This window comes from Anticarsia gemmatalis, chromosome 25 (genome assembly GCF_050436995.1).
Source record: "Anticarsia gemmatalis isolate Benzon Research Colony breed Stoneville strain chromosome 25, ilAntGemm2 primary, whole genome shotgun sequence".
NCBI classification, from domain to species: Eukaryota; Metazoa; Arthropoda; class Insecta; order Lepidoptera; family Erebidae; genus Anticarsia; species Anticarsia gemmatalis.
The window spans coordinates 8,951,467-8,966,533 of record NC_134769.1 but is presented as its reverse complement, the minus strand read 5'-3'; the positions used below and the strand labels follow the sequence as shown (position 1 = coordinate 8,966,533).

The 15,067-nt window shown below is 36.6% G+C and overlaps 2 protein-coding genes across 3 annotated transcripts; both read right to left on the bottom strand.

The window, feature by feature from the left end:
* Positions 1-1,136: 1,136 nt before the first annotated feature.
* LOC142983941 (venom protease-like) lies at positions 1,137-14,464 on the bottom strand. The gene is made up of 10 exons (XM_076131156.1): positions 14,353-14,464; positions 7,334-7,416; positions 6,852-6,961; positions 6,387-6,454; positions 5,662-5,831; positions 5,185-5,297; positions 4,032-4,184; positions 3,403-3,529; positions 2,607-2,738; positions 1,137-1,608 (listed from the first exon to the last, which is right to left on the bottom strand). Exons 1-10 carry the CDS (start codon positions 14,459-14,461, stop codon positions 1,426-1,428), a joined length of 1,248 nt encoding a protein of 415 aa, XP_075987271.1. The 5' UTR covers positions 14,462-14,464; the 3' UTR covers positions 1,137-1,425.
* Positions 8,049-13,512, bottom strand: LOC142983942 (KRAB-A domain-containing protein 2-like). Of its 2 annotated transcripts, XM_076131160.1 has the most exons (4): positions 13,174-13,512; positions 12,532-12,769; positions 8,761-9,106; positions 8,049-8,305 (listed from the first exon to the last, which is right to left on the bottom strand). In XM_076131160.1, the coding sequence occupies exons 1-4, from the start codon at positions 13,356-13,358 to the stop codon at positions 8,256-8,258; spliced, it is 819 nt and encodes a 272-aa protein (XP_075987275.1). In that variant the 5' UTR covers positions 13,359-13,512; the 3' UTR covers positions 8,049-8,255. The 2 variants fall into 2 exon arrangements, with proteins under 2 accessions (XP_075987275.1, XP_075987272.1); XM_076131157.1 differs by lacking the exons at positions 12,532-12,769; positions 13,174-13,512 and adding an exon at positions 9,410-10,197.
* Positions 14,465-15,067: the final 603 nt, after the last annotated feature.

The window sequence follows — 15,067 nt, the reverse complement described above, 5'->3', positions numbered from 1 at the left end:
TCGGCTATCACTGCTCTTAATATTATATACATAAGTACCTACCTACTTACATACATACATATAAACATCACGCCTGTTATATCGAATCGAAAGTGTAGACAGAGGTGTAGGAAATATATTTACGTTTCGGTTACCAATCTTAGTCCCATGTTATAGGGGGCAATACTACAGCCATTTACAAGGTATACTTAGGTACCACGCAACTTCGGCTACTATTGAGATATATTTAAATAAAAAATGTTAAAGATCAACAGTTCCCGACCCGGAAATTGAACCCAAGACCTCATTATCAGCAGTCTGATCTACAACCGACCGCGCTGCAGAGTCACTGCAAAGACAAGAATCTTGGTAATCAAAAACTATTTATGAAACATTTACGAATTCAAGACATTGTGTGAGAGGTCATTAGGTTAATATGTACCATTTCTCTCTTAGTGACATAATTCTCAAGATATTTAGGTATCATTTATATGTTTGCTAATTATTGGTACACAGTCATATCATTAACTTCGGGACCAAGATTGCGTGGGAAAGGTTTCCGACTTCCGACGAATCGAACCCATCGCCGTTATCTCAAGACCAGGTTTGCTATATAATCATAATAAATATATAATATTTCGTTGGTAGCATATTTCAAGAGAATGAGCCGATGACAAAATTAAATAAAATCCAAGTTCTAAAACAACTAGGTACCTATTTTTTAGAAAACATTACAATTTCTTATTAGTTGCCGCCATGACATTCCTTCAAATCGCTCCTTTTAATGTCTCCAAAAGACCCAAAGACTCTAAAAGTGACTACGAGATAAAATGCTGCCCCAAAAAGCTCTGAATCTGAAAAATAATTTTAAAATAATACTCTCGGAATTCATTGAATCCCAGTGCTTAACAGTGGCATCTAGTTATGCATACTAAAATTACAAAACCTACCCTCACTTTGTACAACTGTACCATTCCAAAATTAGTAATAGTTTAAGTATCTGCCGCTAGATGTCGCTAATATTAAAAGGGGTTCAGATATTAGCTACTAGATGTAGCATTAAAAAAACTTTTTAAACTTATAGGAAAGTATTTCTTTGGGAGTGTTCAATGAAAAAAAAGTTACGTATTGAAAACATTTATTTATTACATTCCCGAATCAAAGGTACTATCACCTGAGTTATGTGGAGATCAAAATAATTCTGAACAACTGTTTTTACATCAATTATGTAATATTCCTAGGGACCTATCGTTCTTTACTGCACAGTGGGAGTTGCAACTGAAATACTAAATTCGTAGAGCAATACATATGCCGGGAGACATTGAAACGCGAATTGACAAAGCATTTTTAGATATGCAAGTATAACATTTTATTTTAGGCCATCCGCACATTGAGCCACTTGCGATAGGTAGCTTGACTGGACCACTATTGTCGCGTTTAGTGGTTCTAATTATAGATGTTGACCTCCCCGGGCCACACAACACTCTCGATCCAGGGCACGTAGTGTTGCACGCGCGTGTACATGCCGGCGGCGCCGCGCTGGCCGCAGCTCCGGCCGTATGACGTCACGCCCACCACCGTGTACAGGCACTTTTCATCGCTCGTCTGTAGTGGACCGCCGCTGTCTCCCTGAGAAATATCATCACTATGACACACATGTACTAATGCAGTGTTTTTTACTGAAATGGACCCTGGATAGGTCTTTAGGGATCCGGAACAACGGATTATAAAACACAGCACTTGAAGATTAAAAAATCCAACTTCACACATCAGAAAAACGAATATTCGTCATTCCCCTTCCGTTAAGGGGTGTTTCCACGAAAGCGGAGCAGTAGAAACAGACCTGACTCAAAGTCAAAAACTAAAGCACTTCAAACGCAGATTTTAAAGTGAAACTAACTTGAAAGTTACATTTAAATAATTCTTAATGGAAATCAGCCTTCGATCATGCGCTTATTCGAAAAAGTATTATTTAACACTAATTCGCATCTGACTAAAAAAATCTAATTCGATTATTCGTCTCGATGTGGATATGCAGTTTCGAATTTACGGATACGGATATATAAATCACATTACGTTACTCGTCTCTGCTAAGCAGAGTACGGATTAGCCCTAACAGCATCCTGAAAGCATTTGCGCAGCGTTTCGACTGTTGTTACTTGAATCATTGCTGTATGATTCATATGCTTCCAAACAGATGATCTCAATATGCTTTGTTTATTTTAATTATTTCTCTAATTTTGTTCTTCTGTAATATATATATTTTTTTCTTTTTATATGTGTATGATCGTTTGGTCGAAATAAATGATTATTATTATTACATCGGTTCCGAATACCGTTATTACGGATATCTAATAATTATGTAAATTATCCGTTAATTTCGGAATGTCATGTTTACGGTTTTATGATTTCGATAAACTATTTTAAGTGAAATGGTAGATTTCAGATACGAATAAGAAGTTGTATCGAATTATACGTTAGTTTCGGATAGCTTTGGTTAAGGGTATTGGATTTTGAAAAACAACCTCTTATCCGATTTGTTCGCAACTTTTATACCTATTAGATACATTTATGGTTGCGGAGATCCATGGGATACGTAGTGTAAGGCAGTTGAACCTATAGGTTACCTCGCAAGTGTCAACGACCTCAGTCTTGGAGCCGTAGCACATCTGCGTGCGGTGATCATACCCTCGCCTCAAGTGGCGGTGCACCGGGTACATGGCGTCACACTCCTGAGCACTGAACTGTTCTAGGTTCACCTAAAACAGGACAAAATAACATTATCATAGATGCATACATAACATAAGACTGTTATACCAGAGGGTGTAGGCAGACGTGAATGAAATACACCCGCGTTTCGCCAATCACAATGTTAGTCCCACGTTAGCCTCATTTAATAGTGGGCTAGAATAATATAACCAAATTTAAAAAAATAAAATCGAACTACAGGCTCACATTAAACAAAATCGAATATACTTAAGAAAGCAACCACTTTGTCTGACCCCTACCGGGGAATTGAACCCGTGGCCTTGTAGTTAGCAGTAGTATACTCTACTGCTCAGACTAAAGCGTTTTTACGTATCTGTACTTACTAATATTATAAAGCTGAAGAGTTTGTTTGTTTGTTTGAACGCGCTAATCTCAGGAACTACTGGTCCGATTTGAAAAATTCTTTCAGTGTTAGATAGTCAATTTATCGAGGAAGGTTATAGGCTATATATCATCACGCTACGACCAATAGGAGCAGAGTAGCAATAAAAAATGTTACAAAAACGGGGAAAATTTTGATCCATTCTCTCTTATGTGACGCAAGCGAAGTTGCGCGGGTCAGCTAGTTTTAAATACATAAGTATGTGTCTAATTTACAACTAGTTTTAATCAGAATGTAGGTGTTGTTTATTTTTATGATATAGTTAGACCCACAGCTTGCAAGTGGTCGGCCAGTCCCTCCCGGTGTCCGCGGCGGCCCCAGCCCGACACCTCGGCTTGGCGCGGGCCCTGCGGCACCACGCCCAGGCACGCCGGGAGCAGGTCCACGCCGAACTGGATCCTAAAATGCACGTTAACGTTTATTTAGTGATCCATAACTGCCGGTACTATCGAGAATCGAAAAATGTATATTGAAAATGTACAGCAGAAATGGTTACTACGGCGCCCGATCAAATTTTCATACAAAATCTCTCGATAGCTAACCGGTTTTCAATAGTCGACAGAGGTAGAGAATCGCAATGCTGTTGTTTACAACCCTAATATCTCCTAGCCGATATTCTATACATTATTTCCTTATTAGTCAATAGGTATGGACTGCCGGGAGGGGACTAAAAAGACTTACACAAAACAGATCTTTGATGTCTTGTAAAAAGGTCAGGTGGTGCTATTCGTAACCGGTGTTTCTGTCTGACAAGATGTATAGATGTGAATGAGGCAAGGTAAGTTTGTAAGGATACGGACATAGAGGATTTAAAAGGTACCAAGTGGCATTCTTTGTCTGCCTAAACTTATAGGAAAATGCCGGGATATTATGTGAGTAGCCAAGCAAATGAGTTACTTACTCAGTGTCAGTCTGTAAGAGCGCGATGTCATGATACTTGGCTGGAGACCTGTACTCTGGGTGCACTATGATGTTCTGTATCTTGTACACCTTCCAGTTCTGCTTCGGATCTGTCCTCTTCAGCAGGCCTAGAGCGGCAAACGTTATTGGACCTCTGAAAATAACACCCATTTTCATTTGAAATATCGTTTTTATCAGCAAATTAATAGTTTTTCCTTATTTTTACACATCTATACTTTGTTTGTATATGTTTTCTTATTTTATGTATAGGAGGCATAGGAGCCAATGTAGTGGCAGTCGTAGCATCGCTAAGAATGGAGAATGTTACTAGGTATGCCAAATCGCTTGAAATTTTGACTCAGTAAAGCCTGTACATGTACATGAAAACTAGTTTTTGTTTTAGTCAAAAATACCAAGTAGTTTTGATTTTACAAGCATTCAAAGTTTCAAAAAATATCGAGTCCCGCTAACAGCGTGACGTCATAGTACACCATGCCGCGCGGGCCGCGTCCCGATTAATATCAAGTCTCCAGCCGTAGATGTAATAGCTTATGCAGTATTTTGTTGTGTTTTTGTCTGCTTATTACATTTAAAGTGTAATTATAGTAAATATTATTAAAAAAGACTATGTAAGCCAGACTTAGCGTAATGTACAATGACGTCACACCGACTCGCGCGGTTACAACTTGTTTTACTTATAAATCGGAAACTAATAGACGTATCAAAGTAATTCTTTCACTAGTATTTTTTATTTTTAACAGAGAATATGGAGAGCTAATAATCCAAATTTGTTAACATTCTCGATTGTAGCTGACATTATTTTACACAGGAGGAGGATACGTAACAATTTTTTTTTTAAAGTGCAAGCTATATAACATATCGGCGTATACTTGCTTGATAACTATGCACGATATAACTTGTTCATTTAATTTTAAATATTCTATGTTAAACTATGTTTTCAATAAGTGTTTTGAAAATAGAAACTCAGGTTTTTGCTAATTATGATTTTGAGTGTCTGTCTTGCTTCCACTGCTTTTGTAAAACATTTAACTTACTCTCTGGCCTTCTGGGTAAGCAAATATTTAAAATAACCAAACGCTTTTCTTCTTAATAATGAACGGATTAAGTGCATAATAGTGGATGTATGTACTCACAGTGCGCGAGTGTAGGAGCAGTGCGCGGCGGTGAGGATGTAGCGCTCGCTGATGACGGAGCCGCCGCAGCGCCACTGCGCCGTCGTCGCCGCCGCGCCGTAGCCCAGCAGCGCCTGACACACAACACACAGCTATACACACTCTTGTAGTAGACGATACTACCAGACATTAACAGTTACTACCTACTATTTCAAACAAATAAAAGAGATACTCTAATTTGTCGTTCTTATACTTACGATACCGTAAAGAACCGTAGTGAGAAACAGTTAGAACTAAAAGCTAAAATCCTGGATCTACTACTGCTGTCTGAAGATACCTATACGGACAGCCCCAATCAGGACTAAGTTACCTGCAATTCTCTAAACTGAAAATCTCTACCCCTGTTCCCAGTCTACCTGAACAGGTAGACCTCCCCGGAAAATCAAAATGTCTACCCGTCTTAATACCCACTCCGATATTGAAATAGATTAAACTGACCATATGCGGGAACTCCCACTTCTGCGCATCCCTCCCGCCCACGACGAAGGTGCCGACCACGATGTAGGAGGACACGTGACACTTGTGCTGTTCGTCCCAGTCCTTGTACACGTTCACGCCACCGCGCCCGCGGCACGAGTACGGCAGCCGGTCGAAGTACTCGTAACATTCTACAATTACAAATATTAGGTCGGGGAAAAAGTCTTTTCGCATTATAGTATGTATGAACTTGTAATAAAATCTTTGGCTTCAAGATTCACAAATGAGCACACGGTTCATTAGGTTTCTTTCAGTGAGCTCGTGAGGTACCCAAATATCAAGCTTTTTGTGTAGAAAAAAATTACAAGTTCATACATACTATAATGCGAAAAGACTTTTTCCCCGACCTAATACGTTAAATATGCACTGTGCCTACGTTCAGTTGCTTTTTAAGACACATGTGTTCACGTTGTTAGGCGAAACATATAAATATTATATCAGTCTAGCCATTCTTACAAATTCTCACCGGATGCAGCTGAGTACGAGTATTTTACATGGAGCGACTGACTATCAGATTTCCATGGTCTTTAAGACGATACCCCTCAGTAATAATAGGGCGACATACACTTATTAGTACTTTTAAAGAAGATGAAATAATCCCTGAAAAGTATTTCTTTTTAAATAAAATATCTAGTGTTTTTACAGTTAAGTAGATAGTTAGACCACTTTAATAAATATTTACTTACTTGCGTGGGCGACAGGACCTTTCTTGCTAACAAGCAATACTCCAGGACCTACAGCCGACGACGCATACCTGACAACATTGACATATTCAACCCGACATATAACAGCACCTTTTGTTCACAAATTAATTAATGTAACCCGTCACACTGCTGGGCAAGGGTCTCCTCCCGTAATGACGGAGGGGTTAGGCCTTGAATCCATCATGCTGGCCAACTGCGGATCGGGAACATCGCATACTTTAAAGAACTGTTCTAAAGAACTCTGAGGCATGCAAGGTTGCATCGCGATATTTTCCTTCACCGTTGGAACAAGTGATAATTATTTTTAACTGACATAACGTATAAGTGTGTTGCCCCGGGTTCGAACCATCGACCACTTGCGTCGGAGGTACCAACTTGTACCACTCGGCTATCACTGCTCACATATCATTTACAATAGTTATAAATAAATATTAAATAAATTTTTACTTAGGGTTGTCAAGATCACAGTCGGTGCAGCACACGACGGGTTGGTTATTCTTCACCGAGCAAATGTCTGGTAACTCCGGTAGATCCACATTCGCGTAGCCTGCTTCGCGCTGATGACAGTATCAATTTATAACAGCATATTGACCTAAGTATACGATATCTATACAAAGTTTTTTTTCGTTAAGTTACTTAATAGACAACGCCCGTACTAAGAATTGTCCTTGTGTCGCGGAAACTTTAGCAAACATACAAACAACGGACACAAAGTAGGTACAACGAAACCCGAAACAATTTATTTATGGACTAATACACTAATAATTGCTTTGGTAGATGGATATCGAACCCCTCCCGACGCAATATTAGTGGCGTGGCGACCACCGTAACCACTGCGCCAGAACTTAATTCCGTCTGTTAAGCTATCCAGCACTTATCTTCAAGAATCAGAACTAAGTACCTATAAAAATTACAAATACAATACGTACATAAAGGTATGTGAGAGCCGCCGAGTTACATTTCAGTACACTGACGCACGTTCCATTCACACCCTTAGTCACACAGGGTGAACCTGCAACATAATCACACCCTAGCTGGAACTAATGTATAATAGAATACGGGAATTAACGCAAACACGCATTTATAGGCTGTAATTCCCGTATTCTATTATACATTACACATGCAACGCGAGAGTTTAAAAGTTAACTAGTTTATCGATGAGGTTACATTATATTTTGAAGAAGGCAACTCCTGCTCTAAGAATTGCTCGTGTCGCGGGGACTTACAAACATAGGTAGGTACAATCAACGGACCCAAAGCACAACCAGACCCGAAACAATTATTTGTGCGATCCACAAGTAATTGCTCCGTGTGGGAATCGAACCCACGACCTCCCGACGCAATGAGAGCGGCGTGGTGTTATTAATCTATAGGATATGAACATTTTCCACAGATTTTTTTATTTTCGCATCAAGATCAGGATAATAGGTAACATAACTAGGTAACCCATAGGTTGACTGGTAGAGAATACCACTGGCATTTAGTCCGCCATTATACAACGTTTGTATATAAAGTAGATAAATAAATAAATAAATAATACTTACCATTAGAATAATAATGGTTTAAAATTATTACATGCAAGACATTGGTTGATTATTATTTAAAAGTAAATAACAGGTAAAAATTATTAAAATAACTGTTAGATGAGGTAGACCGATATTTATTAGAAAATACTTATTACATATAAAATTATGTAATCATTCAAATTATATTAATTCGATCCAAATAAATAATTATTTACATAACTTATTAACAAGAATATTCTGAAATCACACCAAATAAAATGCAATTATTAAAATATTTAGATACAATTAATAGAAATTAGACCTAGGTTGAATGTTCATTCTACTTTTAATCATGCTTTGTAAATCCAATAAGATTGTGAGGATTCATTGTTCCATCTGCAAAAGAGAAAAAACAAGGATTTAAAAAGCCATACATACATACATTTAATTTGCTGACTTCTATTAAAACAAGAAATCCAACTCAAGGCCTAATACCTTTCTCGTGATGGGAGGAGACCTTCGCCCAGCAGTGGGAATGTAATGAATGATAATTACTTTATACCCCAAAGGTTTGCAAAGTTAGTCCCATGTAATAGAGGCATGCCTACCACATATACCAGGCAGGTTACCACACTCTGGGCTATTATTGACCAATTCAAATATAAGTAAGAAAAGACCAATAGCACTGTGCCTTGCACGGGAATCGATCCCGGGACCTCGTAACCGCGACACAGAGCCAGTCATTTATTATATTGTTTCATATTTATTACTAAGATCTATCCTAGGAGGATAATTACCCTTAATCTAAATATATAGTCCAAAATTATTTAAAACATTGAACAAATACAAACCTCTAACTTGATTGTACACTTCAGTTTTAATTGCCAACTCTTTCCTAGCAATTTCTAACTGTAACTGCTGTAATTCTTTCTTAAACCTTAACTCATCTTCCAATATCTTTATCTTTAAGTCCTCAGCGGCCAGTTTCTTTGCGTTCAAATCATTAAACGTTCCACAAAGAGTAGACACCACTTCTGTTCTGTCATTGTCATCTTGTATTATTCTACGTCTCTTCCAGTCCGGTAGTGTTTCACAGTGCTGTGATGATGACGATGAAGGTGACGGTGATACAGGCCCGTTCTCATCATCTTCGCAATTATTTGTTATTTCTTCTTTTATATCTGGGATGGTTTCACACTGAAATGAGTATAGAATGTTGAATTAGATATAAGTTTAATAAATCTGTCCAGTTATTAAATCACTGCTGGGCAAGGGTCTTTTGCCAGAATGAGGAAGGAGGCAGACTTCAAGTCTTAATGCCTAGTTAGGAATATCTTTTTTAAAAAGACCACTCTACGGATATGGTAGGTAGGTATACATTTCTATGAAAAATACAAATAATCAAAATTGCATATTGTTACCACAACAATACAAACATAGTATTCTACATAGCATGATAGTTAAGTTTGTTAACAGAAAACTTCATTACTTTTAACTTACATGATCTGTCTGTACTGTATTACTTAAATCGTCAGCTATTAACGTTTTTACGAGAATGCCTCTTCTCGGATAACTTCTGTTGGGAAGGCAGGTTTTGCACAGATTAAGAAATATTGTTATAGCATTTACTAGTATTATATATTTGTCTTTAAAGGCGAGAACAATTTTGTCTCGTCGTCCGTGACCCGTGGCTAGATGTGCCTCAAGAATTCTGTCGTAAAATTCTTCTGTGGGAACTATCTGCACGACAGGATCTGACGAGTGCTTCCTTTTCACTATTAAAACTCTTTGGTTACCAATATTCACTGCTTCATATTTACGCGTATAATGATATTCTTGATTTGTCGGCCGCCTTCCCTCAGATTTAGCTAAACTAAAGTCATCTAATAATTTAATAACACTTTGAATCCTTTCACGCGACCATTTCAACTTTTTACTATTTTCATTATGTTTACTGTAATACTTCTGTAGCTCTATGTTAAATTGCTCTCGATCTACGTCTGGTATTTCAGCGTTTTGTAAAACAACAGGTTCAATTTCCATCATTTTGAAGTAAATATAGCGTCACATAAGTTTACAATTACAAACTTATGCCCAAAACAGGAAAAATATAACCATGATTTTGTTCGGCAAACAGTGTTATTTACTGGTTTAATTTTATCTAACGTCTACTTAAATAATATATAACAGTATTTAACTTTTACGCAATTAAAAAGCACAACTATAACGTTTATTTATGTTTGTAGCTAACAAAATATGACACTTGACAGCCTAAAGTGACAAATGACATAAGACCAATTAGCGCGCTCGGCGCGTTCCATCCGCAGGTGGAGCAACTAGTAGGCAGTTAGGCACAATGAGGAGTTCCTTTTCACTCATACAAAAAAGAGAGTGCTAAATATGACACTGATGTATTGAACAGAGACAGAGTACGTGTATTTTATATACCGTAAAACGGGGTGAATAGAAACGATTTTCAACTTTGTCCTAAAAATTTGTTGCGAGTAACTTGTTATTTTTATTGTCGGGTTCTTTTATATCATGTCCGGCGCCATGAAGAAAGAGCTAAAACCATATTTGTCCAAAAATATGCATCTTTTTACGATATTTCCTTAAAAAAATGGTCATTTTCTATTCACCCAGCGATAGGGGTAAATCGAAACGACCAAAGGGGTGAATAGAAAAACTGTTAGGGCTGCCAAAGACGACTTATCCAACATACTGAAAAGGGAGGTTGTGTGTTTAAAAATTTAAATAACCGTTGATAATTACTTTAACTCAAAAAATAAAGCAAGATAACCTAACTAACTTTCATACTATATGCAGTAGTTTGCCGTTATAACTTTGATACAATGATAATTGTGAAGTTCAGAAGATTAATGACTATTAATTTTTCATTGTTTATGTTAGTGGCTTAGTTAACAACAGCCGCGCGGATCGATCTCTGAGGTTAAGCCATGCTTGCCGAGGTTGATTAGTGGATGGGTGACCATCTTATACATATCGAGTTCCTCCGTGTTTCGGAAGGCACGTTAAATTGTGGGTCCCGGCTGTCATTTTCGAAGATCTTTGACAGTCGTTAACAGCAGTCAGAAGCTTGAAAGTCTGACAACCAGTCTTACCGAAGGGTATCGTGTTATCCCAGGTAACTGGGTTGTGGAGGTCAGATAGGCAGTCGCTCCATGTAAAACAATGGTATTCAGCTGCATCCGGTGAGACTGGAAGCCGACTGCAACATAGCTTGGAAGAAAGGCTAAGCTGATATAATATGTTAATTTTGTTTACAGTTTTTGACAACCCTATTTATTAATCTCTATTGACCCCTCACTCGTTTCTATTCACCCCTTACGCGTTTCTATTGAACCCTGCTATGTTTCCATTCACCCCATACTGTAGTTCTATTCACCCTTCAAACGATTCTATTCACCCCGTTTATACAAAAAAAATTACTATTTCCATGATTTAAACATATTTTTTAGATTTAAAAACGTTTTTTCAATTAACAATATTGTATCTTTATAAATTAATATACACCTAAAGAGATAAACATTTCAAACAACTCATTAGAAAAGAAATCCCACTTTAAATCCAGAGTTTTGAGGGTCGATATTAAGGCATTCAAGGACGGTAGACTTTGAAGCAATTTTTTGGGTATAAATATCAATTTAAACATTTAAACAATTATAACACCGCAGAGAAGTAATATCGACGTGTAATCATTTAAAATTTGAACAAAATTCTTCAACGAGAAGTACTCAAATATTAGCCTTGAAAACTTTCCTGATTTTTTTTCTATTCACCCCGCGAATTCTATTCACCCCGTTTTACGGTACCATTTTCGTCAGTCAGCCACTTCAGTTGCGAAACACAATTTATCAGTTTATGAAGCAAGATACAATATTGCAGAGTGGTATTTGTTTTTATAATAAGAGATTTTTGTGATTGTCATACTGCTATGTAACAAACTAGCACATGTTTCAATACTGAATGAAAATACAGCTCATAACAATTCGTAGGCGATTACCCACAAGTTATTATTTTATTTCAGTGTACTACTATTAGGTTCCAAAATCATCATTTACTTTCATTCTATGTTTTAAGAACTATACTTGCTTTGTATAAACCATGTATACAGTTAATATACTTAATACTGTACTGGCTGCACTTACTCATCAAAATCAAACAACGTAATGAACACAACTACTCTGCCAAAAGTGATATTTATTTATTTATTTATTTATTTACAGGTAACTCAACAGGTATAGTATACATAAAAATTGCAAACAGACAATAAAAAGATCGAAACTTATATAAAATACCCAATTACAGAGTTACCAAAATTAATACAATAGAAATTTTATATTAGAACAAGATATAAATCCATACTAATATTATAAATGCGAAAGTAACTCTGTCTGCCTGTCTGTCTGTCTGTTACTCAATCACACCTAAACTACTGAACCAATTTGCATGAAATTCCGTATGGAGATATTTTGATACCCGAGAAAGGACATAGGCTACTTTGGCTACTACCCCGGGAAAATGACGCATTTCCATGGGAAAATTCAGGTGGCGGACGAAGACGCGGGTAAAAGCTAGTATAATATACTTTAAATACTTACATTTTCTACCACAACCACTTCCAAGTCACCAGGACCATACAAAGGAGAAGTAGCTTCAGAGATCAGTTGACTTTCTGCATCAGTGTAACCGTATCTGCCCATACTAGCATGCTCCATCATCTCACATACTTGTTCCACACAAGGGTCCACTCTAACAGCACTGTTTTTCCTACGTGTCTTGTACGACTTTGCTTCACATTTTATCTTCTCCCAAAATCTTAATAGGGAAGCTTTACTCCTGAAATTTTTAATGTTAGCTTATAAGTGATGATAAATTATTTAATTAAGACTTAAAAAAATAATTAAGACTAGAAAACATCAGACATATAAGTCTCTTAAATGTTTAACACTCTCACAGAAAGTACACTGTAGTTGACATGGACGCATTCACAAAAATTTAGGCTTTTTTAATAAGTTCATGAAATAAAGAATATTTTAAAACTAAATGAGCACAAATCTCCACAGTTTGACATATTTGAACTAATTTTTTTCAATGAAAACTACAATAATAAAGTAGTCTATTTATTTCAACTGATTTTACACTTCATATTACACTTTATTTAAAAAGTTTCAACCGAAAATGTACAGTGTAGGTATATTATTGTGCTTATGTATAAATAAGTAAAGATTTATTTTACTTACCTCAAAGTAAAGCCCTTATTATTAAGTTCATTGGTAATTTTAATCCACGCTCTGTTTTTCGCTTGATTGGTGCGACCATCAGTCTTTTTACTTAAAATTATATTCTTATAGATATCCACAAGCCGAATTAATTTATGTTTTTCGCTTAGTGTAAAATTTCGACTGCGTCTTCGTTTTTGAGACATCAGACTAGTTATTCCTTTATAGGATGGATGATGTGTGTAAAAATCTAAATTGAATACAATACGAAAAATAGGCGAAAAGATGCGCCAAAGATGTATTTATTTTTTACACCGCAATCGCAATCAGAACAACAAGCTTTTTTTGTACGTCAATGTCAAATTTGTTGTCAAGCCCAAGTGTCAAAAAGGCACAGATTAAAACGTTACAGCCCCGAAAAGATAAAATTATTAAAAAAATCATAATAAAGACATAATAATATGTACATGAGTATAAACGATTGAAGAATGATTTCCATCATAAATAAGCTGCTATTCACACGAACGCACATAAATGCACACAATGCAATTAAAAAAGTTCGCAATTTTTTTTTAGATTGGAGTTCAACGCATTTTTGAGTTTTGTTTTCTATTTTTATTTACTGACAGACACATTTAGTAGGCACCAAGACAAGCTTTTATTTTTCATGCAAGCTTTTTATCAATATTGCACACTGATTAAACATGGCGTTCTCATCCATCCATACAACATAAATTATGTAGATGATGTACATTAAGTCATAGGAGTTGTTTTTGGTGGAAAATGTAGGAAATTAATATTGTGCATTACCCACTCTGTAAAGTACACAACCAGACAGATATCTAACGTGATTCGAAGGGGATGCTTAGGTCTTGCCGACTCTTGCCACATCCCTTGAGGCGACTTGAATGGCAGTGGGTAGACTACAAACCGATGAAAGAACGAAAAATCTACCGTTTTAACCCCGACTAATAATATAAATGCGATAGGAAGTAACTCTGTCTGTCTGTCTCTTCTTCATGCGTAAACACACACACCACACACACACAACTGATTTGGATAAAATTTTGTGCGAAGATAATTTGAGACCCGAAAAGGGATGGGAAAGGGATCCAAGCGGGCAAAAAGTCATACTCTATTTTACACGGACGGAATCGTAGACCGGAGCTAGTTCCTTATAACAAACAAATTGGCACGTACCTTCGGCACCGTCACTCCACTGATGGTGATGATGATGATAATGATGATAACATTGAATAGAACAAATTAATGCACAGAAAATTAACAATATCTTAATAATATTAGCCATATTGCCGACACTTGTGGACTTGTGTTGACACGCAAGTAGAATGAGTTTAAAATTTTGTGAATCATTTTAAAACAAGTTAATTATTGTTTTTGAAGGTTAACCTTTAAGTTTGTGTACCTGGGGGTCAATGGCAATATTGGCAAATGTTTTTTTATTTGCTTCATATGTCACCTTTTGCCAAAATATAATTTATAAGATTAGTGTAGGTATTGTATGCATAATAGAGGTTAAGGTGACCAGACGTCGTGTTTTGGGTTAGATTTCTCGCTACCAATGTCCCTCTACCGGGTACTTAACTACCTAATTCAGTCCAACGTTTCTAAGTTTTCAGTTTAGGTGTAGATACTCGTGAAAACTTCACGTAAGAGAAACATAACCGAAATAGTTTAAGATTTCAGATCATTCTAACATTCGTTTGCTTGGGAATCGAACCCACGACCTCCGATAGTGCCATTGGTGCCCATTAAAAACATTTGTAGAATTAATATTTATATTATTCGTTTTTATAATTTGAAGACGACTCTTATTAATATATTACGATATAATGACTAAAACGTAGTTAAGTTTTTTATTGAATTCATATCAATTTGTCACCTCAAAATATTA